General features: G+C 31.6%; 1 protein-coding gene across 1 annotated transcript in view; it reads right to left on the bottom strand.

Moving 5' to 3' along the window:
- The window catches only part of LOC127705483 (polycystic kidney disease protein 1-like 2), a 40,105-nt gene that overhangs the window by 1,978 nt on the left and 19,739 nt on the right, over window positions 1-18,388 (bottom strand). The window contains exons 5-6 of the mRNA XM_052209801.1: window positions 16,215-16,769; window positions 14,237-14,502 (exon numbers count right to left, since the gene is read on the bottom strand). Coding sequence (XP_052065761.1) covers window positions 14,237-14,502; window positions 16,215-16,769 — 821 coding nt within the window. The remainder of the gene's footprint in view (window positions 1-14,236; window positions 14,503-16,214; window positions 16,770-18,388) is intronic.

The following is an 18,388-nucleotide window of genomic DNA, read 5'->3' on the forward strand; positions in this document are numbered from 1 at the left end:
AAAATAGTTCCTACGCATAGGTGTAAATTCAAAACTATGTAGCATATATTTTAGTAATTAAGGTATCAGAGGAAAGGTAAAGGACTGGTGATCCTTGTAGAACACACTATTTACTGATAATTTTGAATAATACAAAAATGTATGAATGAATTCTAAAATTGAGGGCATATATTGCCTGTTTCTCAGATATGAAGTGCCTGGTTTGTTGTATCCAAATTTCCGGTAACCAGTGCAGTATGATCTGATGTATAGGTATATATAAACGTATACGTTGAAAACACTTAAAATTTAGCCTCGGGGTGTTGCAGAATAAGCTTTAGCACAGACAAAGTGTTGTGAACTTGAACGTTAGTGACACAATATTTTATTCGAATAATGTCAATATTGATGCACTGGTTTCTGGATGGTTTAAAGTCAATCATCAGTGAAAAATGTATATCATTATCCTGCAGACAACACGAGTATCCAGAACAACCGAAGACATCTGGACATGCTCGATACGAAAAGTCTACAAACTTCAAAGTGAAAAAAAAAAATTTTAAAAAATGAAGAAGTCACAGAGTGAAAAAAAAAGGCTAAAATTATAAAGTACAGATCTAGGAGTACATCAAAATTTTGAAAATAGACAAGACCATGTGTTTGTTTTGAGATAAAACATTTAAGCAAACTGCGAGTTGTTGGCCGAAATAGATGTCTCTGGATATGTTAAATGTATTGGATAAAATTAATGTTTAACTGCATGAAAAAAATATTTAAGAAAAGAGAATTTTAAAATACTTTTTTACAGGAAGTGTGTATAATTTTAAAAACTATTGATGAATATAAGGAATTTCTAGGCAAAACTAATTTTTCAAATAGATTAAGGGTCTCCTGCAATGCTTGCTGCACTCACAATGTTATAAGACTAAAGAATTACAAGATGTAACAAAAAATAAAATAAAAACAAGCGAAACCCTTGAAGACGATTTAAACATAGAAATTCTTGAAAAGTATAATGCAAATTTTGAATGTGTATTAAATATATATCGTCACTGACCTCGTTGTTTATTTATTGTTTACCTCTTTGAACCCTTATCTGTCGCAGACGAAATTTTCCTATTAGTAGAAAATCATTTTCTGGAATCTTCCTTGACATGTCATATGGTATTGTTCTATTCAATGGCGGAATCACACTTTCATTGATATAAGTCCAGACATCACCGCGTGTCTTAACCTACAAATCATATTTAGATATATTATGCTCAACAAAGAACAAATTAAGTTAAGTTTTTGTGTGAATATAAGCCTCAAGACAATACTTATCATTTCAATCAATATATTTTGTTATGTCTTTTTGTTTAAATTTCGTCCTTTATTTTCTATTTTTAACATGTCTCAACTCATAGCGATGTGTCTTTAGTGAAGAGTTCTCCAACAGTGAAATCGACACTTCATAAGTTTAACAGTCACCATCATTAATTGGTGAACCCGTACCATGTCTCAACTCATAGCGATGTGTTTTCGCGTCTTAGCTCCATAAATCCTAGTATATTCTGATCTGTAATTTTACCGATTATGCCATATTCCCAATTATGAAATGTGGATTGAGTGTGGATTGAATGTGGATATGCAAGTCGGATGATGCATGCAAAGCAGGAGATACTTAGGGAGCTACCATTTGATTTTTATGAGGGGGGGGGGGGGGGGGGGGGGAGGAGGCTAGGATGAATAATTTTGTCCTGCATTTTTTTTTAGTTGTAATCTCTGTCCTGCTTTTTTATTTTTCACTCTATTCGGTCCTGCCTTTTATTTTTAAAGTTTATCCTGAATTTTTTTTTACCTTAATTGTCATCCTGACTTTTTTTTTGCAAGTGTCTCATCCTGCCTTTTTTTTTACTCAAAACTCCTGTTCTGCCTATTTTTTTCAAATGTCATCCTAGCCCCCATAAAAATCAAATGGTAGCTCCCTTAGCGGTCGACACACCCTGTCTCGCTCCTGATGGAGGTCATACAATTACCTTAGTGTTTTGTTTAATTATTATTTACCTTGATTTGTATCTTGTTAATGACTTTATGCGATTTAAAAATCGGAACAGTACTGATGCGTCAAAATTGACTTATGGTTTATGATTGATCATTGGTACTTCCTTTCTCTTAGTCTTACTTACGGTTTCTAATTTCTTTTTGATAAAAATATTATTGATATCGTGTGACTGCATGAAACATTTCTCCACGGGTCTATGGTTGTGTACAACAAATAGCAACATAAATGTGAAAAACACGTAAAGAATTATGTCCTGAAGATTTGTCTGGATTTTTTCTTTTAAATCAATTTCTTGTTTAGCTTTCTTCAAACTTTTTTTTGAAGCATGTTCTGGGATTATTGATTTCATATTACTTCTTTTCTGCAATAATGTATTGCTTTCTGGAATTAAAAGATAAATATTTCATTAGACATCAGCTAAACGTTATTTAGTTTTTATATACTAATATAAGAAAAGTGTATGATTATGTCTACATGATTTAATGTTAAAAAACTGGTGGTAAGGAACTACATGATATAATAATGGTGGGAATTGCTGGATGGTGATTACACTTTTGTATTGTGTAAACACTGGTTGTATGACATTTTGAGAAAGAAAATACTTTACATATCTAGAACCTAAGATAGTTTTGCATCACTGAAATGACAAAAATTGTCGAAATGCGCATCTGGTGGATTAAATTTAGTACCTTTTATGGAACTATTTACGGGATATTATATATCCCATATTTCAATTTGTTATTTTTCAAATCGAGGGTTATAACTCTTCTGAAATAAAATGCTTTTCTTGATTTTCCCCATCAGATTTAAATCCATACATATGAAATCCATTGATGTATAAGAACCGAAACACGCGGAAATCTATAACACCAAAAAGGGGCAAAAAAAAAATAGCCAATTAACTTTGCCTGAGGGAGTTGGAACCTTAGTTTCTTTATAATTTCTAATTTAATAAAAAAAAAACAAAAAACTTAAGAAAGGTATTTTATGAATCATGTCAGTCCCGAACAAGACTAATAGTCAAACTGCAGCAGTATCTATCCAGTGCTGTATAAAATGGAGAACAAAAAATCTTGATCAATTTCTATGTGTCCGAAGCGCTCTTATGATTGGTTTACCTTATCAGGAACGCTAAACGCCAAACATAAAAAGAGAAGAAAAGGATAGCAAAGGGACATTCAAACTCATAAGTCGATCGCGAAAATAAACTGACAACGCCATGGCTAAAAAAGAAAAGACAAACTGACAAACAACAGTACGCAAAACATAACACAGAAAACCAAAGACTGAGCAACAAAAACTGGGTGTGGTCTCAGGTGCTCCGTAAGTGTAATGTCAGTACCGAAACACTCATGCAGCCAACTGACAGCCTAGCAATGTATATAATAAGTACCTGTTGTAGATATTATTTGGCACATTGTCATTTATTTCCAAGTTTCTATCCATCTATCCTAATTCTGAACATAACTGATAAAACACAAAAATGGATATTTACTCGAATAAGGAACTCATAGAACATTTCTATCACATGACTACTTGTTTTAATTCTGATCATTATTGCTAATAGTTTTTGTACATGGTCTTTTTGTCATATTATATATTAGTGTTTCATGGTATAAAGTAGCAATGTTAAAATCTTTTGAAAATAGGTCATTATTGGGCAGTCATTCCTAATGCGAAACAATTGTGATCATTTTGTTCAAACACCAAAGTGTCTTAGTTGTTTTTCTTTTCGTAGTCTTTCATAGTTGCCATGGTGGTGTCAGTTTCTCTTCGACTTTTTGAATTTCGAATGTCCCCTTAGTATCAGGAAACGCTCAAAAAGCCAATGATGTATAAATGCTTGATTACGCGAGGAGCGTACGATGTGACCTAAAAGAAAAGCTAAATCCTTCAAACGTAAAATTTGTCTGAGGGTAATAGAACATCTTTATAAGGTCAACATTGAATGAGAGAGTTTGAATTTTAGTTTCTTAATAATTTCTTAATAATTTCTATATTCAATAACGGCGAACTTAAGAATGGTGTTTTATCAATTCTGTCGTCCGAAGAAGGGACTGCTCCTGAGCTGTTGATAATTGTCTCTCGAAACCTACCAGTCCATCAGCAGTTGTATCTAACCATTGCTTATAAAAAGATACATCTCTTTATAAATTTTTAGTTAAAACGATCGAAATGCAAGTCAGTGATACCAATTAGTTTGTTTGAATATGTCTATACTGTTAGATCATTCTAACAAAATCGAATTCATCCATAAAAATGGTTGATAAGTACCGAAGGTTAAAAAGGGCAACATGCTTAATAATTGTAATGGTCACGCTGATAAAGCATAACACATTCTACATTTTAAGACTAAAATTTTGAATGCCTCTATAAGATCATGAAATCAGCAATGTAATTAACTTATGAACCTACATTCCTTACGAAGGACGACAACTTATGTATCATTAGCCTGTATGTTTATCCCCTGGTAAACATGTAAAAAAAAGAAAAATTCTCGCCCTTCATATTGAACACAAAATTGTAACACTATTCTCTTAACAGTCGAAGAATCCCTTCTTCTTTAAACATATTACAAAGAAGTTTACTCTTTAATCTGTGCCAATCGGACATGGATTCGAAATACTATGTGAAAAAACATGTGAATGTCTTAAATTACAATCATGATAACAGTCTTTGTGTGTTATCTATGTTGTGATGTTATACTATTGTTTCAGAAAAGGGAGAAGGTTTGGTACCATTAAAACGTTTAATCCCGCTGCAAATGTTTGCACTTGTCCTAAGTCAGGAATCTGATTACAGTAGTTGTCGTCTGTTTATGTAGTTCATACGTGTTTCTCGTTTCTCGTTTTAATATAGATTAGACTGTTGGTTTTTCCGTTTGAATGGTTTTACACTAGTAATTTTTTGGGGCCCTTTATAGCTTGCTGTTCGGTGTGAGCCAATGCTCCGTGTTGAAGGCCGTACCTTGACCTATAATGGTTTACTTTTATAAATTGTAACTTGGATGGAGAGTTGTCTCATTGGCACTCATATCACATCTTCCTATATCTATTTGAGATTTTGCAACATTATAAAAAAAGGCAGAACATGCCACGGGGACAATATCTAATCATAAGGGGGATACACACACGCATCAAAAAGCAAACCGACAAACAGCACAATGAAAAACAAAACCTAAAAAGAAAAACCCCGACATTTCTGTATCTTTATTTAGGATCGTATTATGTCGTCATTAAGAATTGATAACGTAGTTATACGTCATGTTATATAGATACAAGTTTCATGTTGAACGTTCCAAAATCATAGCCACCCCGATATTAGTTACAAATACGCAGCATAATAAAATATTCAAAAACTGAACGCTTGATTGAAAATTATTTAAAAAATGTCGAGGTTGGTGATGTTTAATTCCAATCCACAATAGGCATTCAACCTCCTTGAAACAATAAGAAGAAACATCTAGTACTCAATTTATATTTTAAATATAGTTGATGTCCTTTCACTCAATAACCCTGTATTCATCTTTACAAACCTGCTCGTGCATTTTTCATTGTAACTCAACGCCAAATAACTATCTAAGAGACCTGGGACGATCTCATTTCACAAAGGATTTCTATTGTCTACTTATTGTACCTCGAACTTATTTAGTATATGTAAGAGAATGATAATCCCTTTCTTCATGAATAAGTATGAGCGTTAGCGAGTACTTATCATGAAGTAAGGGATTATCATTCTCTTCTCTTACAAACTTAGAATATTGTAAAGTGCTCAAGGCTCAAATGATCTATTCAAGAATTAGTTTCATTGTCAGTGCAATGTTTATAATTGATGCATGACTTCCTTTTTCGGCATGTCATTTATGGATTAGTTTTAGTGATGTGAGGACTTTCTTATCATTTGGGAAATATTTTTTTTAAAAATGCGTTATAGATATTAGGTGACACAACAGTAGAAAGAAAAGATAGGAATTGTATGTTTCCTGATTGTGAGTATGAATGTAAATCATGTAATATTTTAGTGAGGAATTATCCTTTTTTTATTTACAGTTTAAATCAATTAATACATTTGAGTTACAACTAAATTTTATTTCACAGCCAATAATTTGGTCCGGCTTTTTACATCAAATACTGTTTCATTATGTCAGGGAAATGTTCAAAAATAACGCCCTTAAAAGTTTTTAATATGTTCAAAATTAAATTCCTGGTTTTTTTTATCGGAATACAAATTTTACTGCACCAGTAAACTTCAACTTATTTTGAGATTTTTGTTTGTTTCACAACTCAACTTTTAGTCAGTTTCAATCACTGTGTGATAAATCCTTTCAATCTGATAAATGTGCTTCGGGGCAGTTGTAACTCATTTATAGAAACTCTTTGTTTTGAACGGTAAATAGACCCAAATAATGGGACAATCGCTTACTAAGAACATGATTTACATTCATTCTTCACAATTAAGAGGCATCCAATCCTACAATTTCATTGGTCGAGAGTACTTTGCTATATTCTAACCCGGTGTAGGTCTTTAAGTTGAGGTTCAATTTACTAAAAGTTAATCGGGCATGACTAATTAGATACGCCCTCTTAAAATCAGGGGGTCCGAAATAGGATCGGGAAAACACAAGCAAAATACCATAATTTACAATTTTAGATTTTTTTGATTCAACGTGCTTTTGGTTGCTTTAATATCTCCGGTCAATAATCAAACGGTATTTTAGTGGAAATACTAACCTGTATCTAACCGGGAGATGTTGGGTGCAATAGGAATTTATTTACAAAAAAAGTTCATATATCTCATTTACTTATAGTGGCCGTTATTGATTGTAAATTCATGACTTTTTGTTTTGACATTCGTTTACCGTGGAAGAAAAAAAGGGAAGGAGGGCTAATAGCTTAACTTACGACTTCGACCATGGTTCAACAGTATTCTATTACGGCATACGTTTTACCTCAATCGAACGCTCTGCCTTATTGTAAAAAGTGCCACTATAAAATTGTAATCATTTGCTTCAGGTTGATCCACTCGTTGTGAATATGCATGACATACTTGCCACTGGACATTAATGGAGCAATTAATTTATCAGCTTCATTTAGTGATGTATATTCATTTGTCTTCAGTTGATAATTGTCTCTAACAGTTTTCCTAATTTTATATATTTCAATTTTATTTACATTTGCATTTTTAAGCGTAAATCATTTCTTCCATCAGTTTTCTCTTTGCATTTAATCTTTTTTTAACATTAAAAAACGTTGTCGTAGTGCACATCAGGGGTTACATTGTATCCTTTCCAGCAAAACTAACAGGAGAGGGGATTAGAACAGAAAAACAATCTTCATTGAGTGGCAATAACTCTTATATTGAAGCGTACAATGACGACTGTCTCGTCTAGGTGACAACATTTGCTGTTTAAAGTTTATTTATATCTCAGACTGGTATAATAGTTGACATAAAAGAAAAAATGGATAAAAAAAAATTTTTGACATTAATTTATATAAGGATTTAACTTATTTTGAGCGTTTCATTTTTTTTTTAGATATTGTCTTGCGAATCGGTTTTGTTAATTTTTTTTCATCTACAATTGTCCTGGCAAAAGTAGCAAAAAAATGTGTTAAAATCAGCCATGCGACTTATTTGAAAAGATTTAGCCGATCTTTCTCGTTGTTTACACATTTCAATCATTCAACTCGTGCGTAGATCGTATTTCCCTCTAATGTTTTTAACGTATAGATAGCGTGAAATTGCCACTACACCAGTCATCGGAAATATATTCCTAATTCGATCAGACAAAGCTGCGCATTTATATATCCGATAAGCCAAACGAACGCACCCAAGGCAAGGGTATACTGTGGGACGGGAGAGGTCCAGACATGTCAATATCTCTATACCCAAGTGAATCATTTTGCTTTGAATAAAAGGATATAAAGGTTTACATTAATGCGACAGCAACCCAAAGACACAGACAAATCAAAACATTAAGATTCAACATTCAGTTTTTATAGAAAGATGCGTATACAGAATGAAAAGCTCAAAACCGCCACATGACTTAATAATAGTTATACTGAGTTAATTCAATGATATTTACCATCAAATATTATATATCCCAAAAGGCACATTTGAATTAATATTATTTACCGTCAAAGGTATCCCAAAATCACACGAACTGTTTGGCTGAAAAATTTCACCTGCCCAATTTTAATTTTGATCGGTGTAAATTTAAGAAGTTGTACTATAAACCAGAAGAAGAAAAACACTTCACTGTATAATATAACGGTAAAATAATGATGATGATGGATGACGACCAGCGGCAAACAAAATGAATATTCAGGACGATAACATGTAAATATGATATGAGTATTAACCCCGCTTTTTACTAGACTGACACGTTGAGTCGTTTTTTTCGTGTAATTTTACATTAGTTTGCAGTAAGAAAAGTCACCCGACCCGGACACATTTCCGACTCTGAGCCGACCAGTCTGTGCTCTTACTCTATGATGCCAGGTGTATAGCGTTGAAATATCAAATAACAATTTTAACGTCTTTGTTTGGCCCGGTTGGGATTCGAACAAACGACCTCCCGCTCTCGAGGCGAACACCCTCACACGAGACCAACCAGGAGAGCGGTAGTACAGAATATCATTTCAAAAAACATCAAGTACAATAAACAAAACAAGTTTCACAGAATTCTCACAGTTACTAAAGCGAGATAAAAGTATTTAACCTAAACTGGATGCGTGAAATGATATTCTAACTACACGTAAACATCGATGATCGACTTCAGAGAAGATTTCATGGATCAACGGTCTCGGCAAATTAAAATCTCTTGCACCAATTATTTGAGTGGTCCGAATGTGGCCAGATGTTGCAAGTCTAAATTTTTGTCCTTATTCAATATACCCTCATTTTCCAGTGGCATTTTAAAGTTTCACGTCCAACCTCACTGTTGACCTATTGCACGACCTACCCATTGTATTTAAATCTATTTGTTATAGTGATGAACATGCATGAACTATTTGCCACTGGACGTAAAGTTAACAAAAATCAATCAACTTCTTAAACTGTTCCATGTACTTAGCACAAAAGACAAGATCTTGTAAAATGCTATAATGTACGATTTCCATTTAAATTTTTATGTTTTTTTTTGTTTTTTCTTCTTCAATTTATTACATTACTGACTGCTTATAAAAAAGTTTTAAATACTTTTTTACTATGCTTCTTATCTAATGTTTTAATACGATTTATAACATATGATTTTTTGTCAGGCAAGGATAAAACTTTTAGGTGTTTTTGCTTCATTTAGACAAGAAAAGGGAATAACGGACGACTAGAATAAAGTGAAACCTAGTTGATGCTAAATATGTTACAAGTAGGTTTTTCAATACGATTTTATTCATTGAAGTTTGCATGCATAGTCTTTATTTAAAAAAAAAAAAAGCAAGATCTATTAATTAATTGGACTGAACAGACAACACTAATTATTTTGCATTTGCATGTAACGTAGTGTTGGAAAATTACAGAATCAAAAACAAAATGAACATTTACCGGGTGAATATTGTGAAGGGCCTTATACATCTAGGTCTGTTCGATTAGAAGTTCTGAAACAAGAAGTTTAAAAAGTTAAATGTCGGAAGAATTTACTTACTGTTTTCTAAGATCTAGTCTTTACGAATCTATTTCATGATTACTGACAAATTAAAAACATCAAATATATATAACAAGACGTTGTTGTGCAGAATATTCATTGGTCAGTTATAAATATGGTCTGTATAGGGTTTTGATTGCCTCATTTATTAAATAAGAAATCGTTATTTTGAAAAGTTGGATTCAAAAATATGAATTTACTCCCTTCGGGCTCGGGGATCTGAACATCCCTTTTTGTTCGGAGATCTTTTAATGTCAATATATACTTATCATTGAACTTTTACTATTACAAATTTTATAAATGCATTTTAATATGCAATAAAGTAAATTACAATTTAGACATTCTGCTTCATAACTTGATTTTTTTCTTAACGAATGCAGATTATCAACTTGATATTAGGATATATGCTGAAAGGGATGGCTTTTGTTTTCTAATTGCCAACTTCCGTTCTTAAGCTTACAAATGAATATATTGCTATTGAGTTATTAACACATGGTCCTACGACTTATATTGTGAAATTGCACAAGGTCAGGCTTTTCTCATAATGGTTATTGGTGGAATCAGAAAAAAAATGAGGTAAGAGTGTAACATTCATGATCAACATACAACATTGGTAAACTGCAACATATTTTATCTCACAACATAACCCATACAGTTAGTTTGATAATACAAAAAATTCAATACAAAGGAGAAAGATGCAAAAAAATATGTGTATGTATAAATGATCACACGCCAAAAAAAATACTATAATATTATGTTCAACTTCAAGGAAATTTTTGCAAACTTCGTTTATAAAACCCTTTCGATTTGTAAAAAGTAAAATAACAAAAATAACGAACTCCAAGGAAAATTCAAAACGGAAAGTCCCAAATGGCAAAATCAAAAGCTCAAACACATCAAACGAATGGAAAACAACAACTGTTTTGTATCACTTCTGACATGTATGTATAATAGGTCAAAATACAATATTCATGTTATATTGCTATTCCTCATACATTTCATATGTATTCTTTGACAAAACATAACCATTTTGTATAGAAAAATCTTTTAATTTTTCTATATTTTATAAAAAAAAAATTTACAGCAATATCAGAAGTGTGACATTCATGGCAATTGATTCTTAATATCTTTCAATTAACTATTTGTAATATAATATAAAACGGTTCCTTTTAATCTAAGTTTTTCTGTGACAAAGATAAGAAAAAAGTATGATTTCTATGTGTTATAACACAAACATGGCTAAAGATTGAGTTATTAATGTCAGAAGTTTTACACTTTTTTATAGGAAGCATTTAACATTTCATAAAACTACACAATGCTAATATTTCATGGTTTTATAATCAAAGAAAAACTGAATGGTTATAGAAACACTAAAACTGTATTATAAGTCATAGATCTCTTCTTCCAACACAATTATTCATCTTAGATATGATATATTTTTTAGTTTTTCAATGTATATTTCATTCAGTTTGAATTTGTCACGCTCCTGACATAACCTATATGACCTAAGAAATGATGAGGAAAAATCACCAAATCCATTTCTTTATGAGGTGCATGAATGAAAACCATGAAGAATGAAGAAACAAGTTGTTAAACTGCAAGCTATTAGAAAATCTATTTTTGAAATTTTGAAGCCTACAAGGCAGTATATATTAAAACGGAATAACCATCTAAGAAAGCTTTATAAGTTACAACAAAGTGATAAAACTAAGAATAAAGCAGACAGAGCTAACCCTCATATTTTTCATGATTTATGTAGAAAATTTTGATTTTCTAACTGGTGTTTCAAGTTTATGTCAGGAGTGTGACACATACCTTTTAAATGTAATATTGAGTAAAAAATTTTTAAAATATCATTTCAATTAAAAATAAATATGTAGTATGAAGAGATTAATAATCATCTCTTACAAATTGTAATCTTTTAGAAGCTATCTATAGTAATATTCTTTGTTTTTTTGTTTTTGTAACTTAAAGCACATTTTTTTATAAGCATATGCGTTAAAACTGATTGACACTAAATTATAGTAATGTGCGTGCAGTCACCAAACAAAACACCAATAGAACTTATTATGAGGTGACCAATATATCAAGTATTGATGAATTATTAACTGAAAATAAATGTCTTTCAAATCATGTCACACTTCTGACATCAATGTTTCAATCTTATACCTTTGATATGTTTAATGGAACAATTTAAACTTTTTACTACTCTTTGGCATGAGAGCTTCAAGAAAAAAAAACCAGATGTAACATTTGAATGCATATTATTCATTGGTAGATATTTAAAGAAAGTTGTTTCACTCCTTACATTTTTGGGTGTTTGCTTATAACTCAATTCAATTTGTGAATAATGCACCTCAGGGTGTCAATGTAGCTCTTAATGGATTACTAATACATGTATACATTAACTACTAACCAATTTTACACAAAAATATTTCTTTAAGAAAGACCATAGCACTTAAATTTAGAAATTATCAAACCTTGCCTATATTAACTTTTGGCACATTCTTTTACACAATGCATCTTTATGATATTTGCGAAATGATAACACAAATCTAAAATCAACAAAATCTTGTATCGAAGAATAATTATGAATGCATTCATTATTACAATTCTTACAACACACTGAGATTTAGTTTTTTAATGTAACGCTAAAGGCGTCACACTCCTGACAAATTTGGCATGTTTTAGGAATATATAACTTTTTGCTGGTTACAGATATTCTAATGAAATTTGGAAGCAAGTTAGCTGGTATTGAACTTGTTGTTTTGACATTTTTATCATTATCCTACATCTTAACCAAAAAAATAAAAAATATATGCAACAATACATTAAAATCTTTATTTTTTCTGATTCCACCCTTATAAATCCTTTGAAATATCCCCGTATAAGGACAATAACTCATATGAAGAGTCGTCTGATGATTTCGGCAATTTGACTTATTTGTTGATCTTGTCTTGCGATTATTTTGCTATCAAAAGTTTCTTTTATGGTCAAGAACTATTATATGTAGTCTTCTTACAGTTTTTATGTAAATAAACATTTGGATGATCTCAACACTCTCAACATTAAAATATGTGCTTGTCAGATTTTATCACTATAGCGGTTACCAAATAATAGACAAAAGTTGCCAAGTCTGCCATGATGGTTGTAGACTATCGTACACATTTTTAAACTGGATACCTTAAATATGATTGTGGCCAACTTTAGTTTTAATTGGCAATTCATTATCAGAGGAGAAGATGTTTGTAAAAGTTTACGGGCTAACTACGCCAATTGATGAGAAAAACTCACTTGACCTTTCGGGTCATTTGCTTCAAATCACTTAAAACATCTCTCAACATATACAACGATCGCCGTTATAAATTGGTTATTCGTAATAGTTTCAACATATCTATTCCGTCATAAATTTCAGACGTACAAATCTTTTACATTTGAGAATGATCATGGCTTCTTGGTCTTGCTGTAACTTAGGAATCGTTTGGCTGATAATGTGTGCAGAGCAGAAAATCCCTACCCTGTCACAAACATTGTCTCGTTTAGTCCGAAATCCCCAACACTTTTTAGTTGTTTTCCTAAGTAACGGTGTCATACCTGATCTTCTGAGATAAAAATCAACAGTTGAAAACTTCTTTATATTTCCGATCCACCTCACATTTCTTGAAGTTTTTTTTTTTTTTTGCTTTTGGTTAATTATAACACAGACAAAACAAGCATTTCAGGGTATTATAGTTACAATGTTTCCTACTTTGAATGCCCATTGACAACAACTCCGATGAAAATCACACAACAAAACGAAACTCAAACTTCATTTGTAACACATGTAACACTTTAATCCACATATATTATCATTTTAATCAGAGGTTTATGCATTAAATTTCGCAGCAGTTTTCTATGTCAAAGGATCACACCAACCAAAACATAACTCAAACTATATCTGTATCTTTTTTATGATATAACTATATGTTAAGGATGTTCGCTACTCTTGTTTTTTGTCTTTTTTTCAGATATTCGGAATCCTCTAGTTTTATCCATGTTAGTGCCAATAAAAATTTTGCCCGCTAACCCCTATTTTTCTTTTCATAATCTTATTCCATATAGTTTAAAAAGCCATATTTGAAAATGCTATAAAATCCTTGTTATTTTTTCATTATTTTTTAAAAGAAAAAGGGTGTCAATGTTAAATGTATGAAAAGTCTAGAGAGAATTATTTCTCGCCAATATTTCAATGGCTTATATCTCGAAAACAAGCACACGGACCCTTAATTTTTTTCTGCTTTTTTAGTCCCTTTATTTATATACTATCAATTTATAACAGTCTTTTAAAAAGCTTGTTATTTTGAAACAGAGTAGCAAACATCCTTAAGTATCTAATCACTAATCAAAGATGAAAGTGCAGAAACTGATTTAATCATGGGAGAGGAATTTGTAAAAGTGAAAATTCACTTGTTTTCCAATCCCAATAAAATTGTCATTTTGTAATGTTTACGTTATTATTTTCTAAAATAAAATATTGTTTACACTAATACACTAGTAATTAAACTAAAATTTGTACTTAAAATTACCAAACTTACTTTCTGGTTTGTGTACAATCAAGGCTGGAGCAGAATCAATTTTGACTTCCCGTTTCAATATAAATGTAAACAACATGGCAAAAAACACAACACTCATAGGTTCCATTAAAAAGACATCATCAACAAATGCTGTAAGAAAAGACACCAGCCAATTCAAACTTTCATAGTAGCCATATTTTAATCCGTACAGCATAACAAAATATGATGAAGTCAAAGATGTCAAAATAGTTGTGGTCCATGCAATATATATAACCCACCATGGAAACCTGGAAATAATAAGTTTTGATAAAAAATATGTATTTATATCAATTTACAGATTTCCTTAAAATACTGATATGAAAAGATCTCAAAGCATTTTGTTTATAAGAGGCATTTCTTTTAACTAGTTATGAGAAAAAAGTGAAATAACAAAAATACGGAACTCTAAGGAAAACTCAAAACGGAAAGTTTTGAAAAAGTATTTCGACAGATTTCAATGTAAGTAAGTAACAAGGCGTTTAACGTTTTTGCTCTGCGATATTTTATAAACTTTGAGATATAGAACAGCAATAAAAGCCCAGTGTCATTGCTTTTTGTGTGTTTTTTGCAGCGCAAGTACTGATTTTGTGCCATAGGTGAATACCTATTACATTTCTATTAACTACGATAACAGTACTGATTTTGTGCCATAGGTGAATACCTATTATTATATTTCTATTAACTACGAAAACAGCATCTGACAGATTTAATCTTGCGATCAGCAAATAAATATCTTATTGTATTATTCCAAGTTCTTGTCAACATTCCATAACCAACATAAACCTACTTAAGATACAAAATTCCACTTCCGGTCAATAGCCGTGGAAAAAAGGTACCAGAGAAGGTTGACAAAAAAGAAAACACATAGTTATTGATGTGATAAGGCTTTGGTAGATGGCACGCGAACCTCGCGTACAAAATTTAATTATGATATTTATGATGAGTTCATAATCAATTTTTATACTAAATAGACAAATTCCAGGGAAAATCTCTTTTTACGATAAACATTTGAACTATCAAAAGGAAAGCAATACGGACTAATTTGAATACACGCATGCTGCCTATTTAATAGCTAGCCAATGATATAATGTGCGTTATATGAATTTGTTTTCTATTATATCGCCGTTCAACGTGGTTTCCATTCAATCTGACTGCGATATGTTTCACCAACTGACATTTTATTTTCCGTGCTATCTATTTTGGAAATTCATTTGACCTTTAACGATGTTGATTGACGACGATCCTTTCATAACAGTCTTATTGCAGAGTTTATATCACGTGTTAGCAGGAAGGATACTAGTGTATTTAGTCCTTCAACGATTCGCCTCTGATTGCATTGATACGATGTTAAGAGGAAAATCGCATATAGACATTTTTGAAAAATTAGAAATAATCAATATGATCAAATAACATAAACGGTACCAATTTTTCTGCACCAGATGCGCATTTCGAAAATCAATGTCTCTTCGATGATGCTCGAGGCCAAAATATTTGAAAATCAAAAGCTTATTAAAAAGATGAAGAGCTATAAACCAAAAAGGACAAAAAAGTATAGCCAAAGCCGGAAAAGGAATAAGAGCTTTGCATGAGGGAGATACATTCCTTAATTTTCAATAATTTCCAAAATTTTGTAATAGCAAATTGTAATAACACAGAATCCGTATTTTCATGCCAGTACCGACGTACTGGCTACTAGGCTGGTGATGCCCTCGGGGACTATCAGTCCACTAGCAGAGGCAAACAAACAAATTGAGTTTATGATGCACAAGAACTAAAATAACCGACTTGCATTCAAACTTTGTTCGACTACATATTGGTAAAGTCGAGTACATCTATTAAGTATATAATGTCCATATGAGCGTGGTTATGCTTTAGGTTTAATTAATCTAGCTTTACAAATAGGCTGAGCTCTTCACACAAGGGAAATAAAAGAAACAGATAATGATATTAGTTAACTTACATCCATCGTTTTACAGCCACAGTTTCACTTTCTCTTTTATCTGATCCTTTTTCATCACTTGCCTTTGGACAGTTTACATCAATTTCCATATATCGTTCTTTATGTAGCTGTTTTGTTTTCGATCGAACAAAAAGTTCAATGATTGCAAAGTTTATAGGAAACATTATTATACTACTTTCCAAACCAATGATAAAGTCTTTCAGAGAAAATTCAAATTGAATACTGGCTACATCAGAACTAATCGTTTCGTCAGTAGGAATTCCATGAAACATTAGACAGGACAACATTGTACAAAACAATAAAGATAATGCGCATGATAATCTTTGAGCCCTCGTAAAATCACTACATGGTGGTTTTGAAATTATACTGATCCACAAATGCCCTCTACGTAAATCTTGACTCGTTCTAAGGAAAAATTGTTGCTTTAATTCGTAACCTGACTTGATTGACAAACAAACTTTGGCAGTACCACTTTGCATTCCTAGCCAATTATCGTAGTAGAAAGTAAATACTTTCTTAGTTTGCAAGTCTTGTATTATTATTCTCGAAAGAAACCTACAACAAAATAAACAAATTGTCTTACTCCATGTAAAAATGATCTTTTTATCGATAATCTATTACACACATATCAATACTTTTTATTGAACTGATTAAGATAACAAACACTATCGAATGAGTACTTGAAAAACCCATTGCATACATCCATGTCCTTCAGTTGTCTCATACGAAATTATACCACATTTTTTTTTTTATAAAACGACGCCACATGTGCCTCGTCAAATCAGTCACTTGAATAATAGATGACTTTTGTTTACAATAAATATAGGACGATAACATGGGGTTATAAAAACTCCAATGCAAAGAAGGAAGACAGCTCAATTTTAAAAATAAAAACAATATTTCACCAAAATCTTTTTAAGAAGCCAAAAAAATTGATTAATTCGATTCCCATCATACACAGATCTAAAAGTGTGCTTGTAAATGCCTTTGTCCTTAGAAATTTGATGTTGATAGCAGTTGTTCAGTATTCTTTTACTTTTTAATTCATTGTTCAGACTTACGACAATTGAAAGCTTGCTATTTGGTAAAGGAGTAGGCCAGGTAAGACCCCCTTTTGGCCCCAAAATATAGCATTTTACAAAGTTGTTGAAAATATTAACTTTTAGCTATTTATTGGAAAGTTGAATACTTTTGTTTCATAAATATGGACTGTTTTTTACAATGCAATGGACATGCATCAGGTACTAGCCTCATTATTTCATGCAAAAATACTGAAATCTTCACAACATTAGCATCTGTTTGCTAATTTTAAAACGGGCTTTGTCTACAACGGAAGTGGTCGCACTTTTGTTCAGTCTTAATATTAAAATCTATGTTTTATTTGATGACAATACATAACATATATAAATGCTGGAGACTGATAACGAATACGGCCACTTCTATTTTAGACAAAACTATCTGAAAAGTGACGTTCATATTTAAGCTTGAATTTGAGCGTTATTAATTACCAAATCAGTTCAAATCTTTAACATAAACTAATTGAATCGACTGAAGTAGACACTTAAGTGTTTAAAAAATGTCAAAAATCATTCATCAGATGTACTTCGAATTTTAGGGCGAAATTAGCCCTTACCGGACCTTCACTTTTGTCCTTTAAGATTGTATGTTGACGACCTCGTTGTAAGTTATCGGATGTTTTCAGGCTGTTTAACTTGGCGTGTACAAAATTCTCCTTTATTCAATACCTTATTCAATTAAAGAATATATTCCCTTTTTTATCCTTTGTCGTATGAAGAGACATACATTTTAAATTTCGCAAGGTGATGTTTCCGTGGATTTGTATTATTAGTTCCAAACTAAACTCGTCCAATGATATGATAAACATGCATTATTCATAAAAAGTAAAATAACAAAAATACCGAAAGTATTATAATTGATCAAACGTGTTTCAATTGTTCAAATAACTTGGTTTTTTAATTTTGAATATTTTTGTGCTGTTTTTTTTTTTGTCTGCAGATATGCTTTTTATTCGTTTTTGAGTAAGTTTTACATGTTTTGTTTTCAACTGGTTTAACATGTTTGCTGTATTGTTATACTTGTAAACCTCTTGTTGGATCTTTGCATCATGTCTATGACGAAATCCATCATATTTACAAGATTCACAGAAACTTTAG

The sequence above is a fragment of the Mytilus californianus genome, unplaced genomic scaffold (assembly GCF_021869535.1).
Source record: "Mytilus californianus isolate M0D057914Y unplaced genomic scaffold, xbMytCali1.0.p SCAF_6, whole genome shotgun sequence".
Classification (NCBI taxonomy): domain Eukaryota; kingdom Metazoa; phylum Mollusca; class Bivalvia; order Mytilida; family Mytilidae; genus Mytilus; species Mytilus californianus.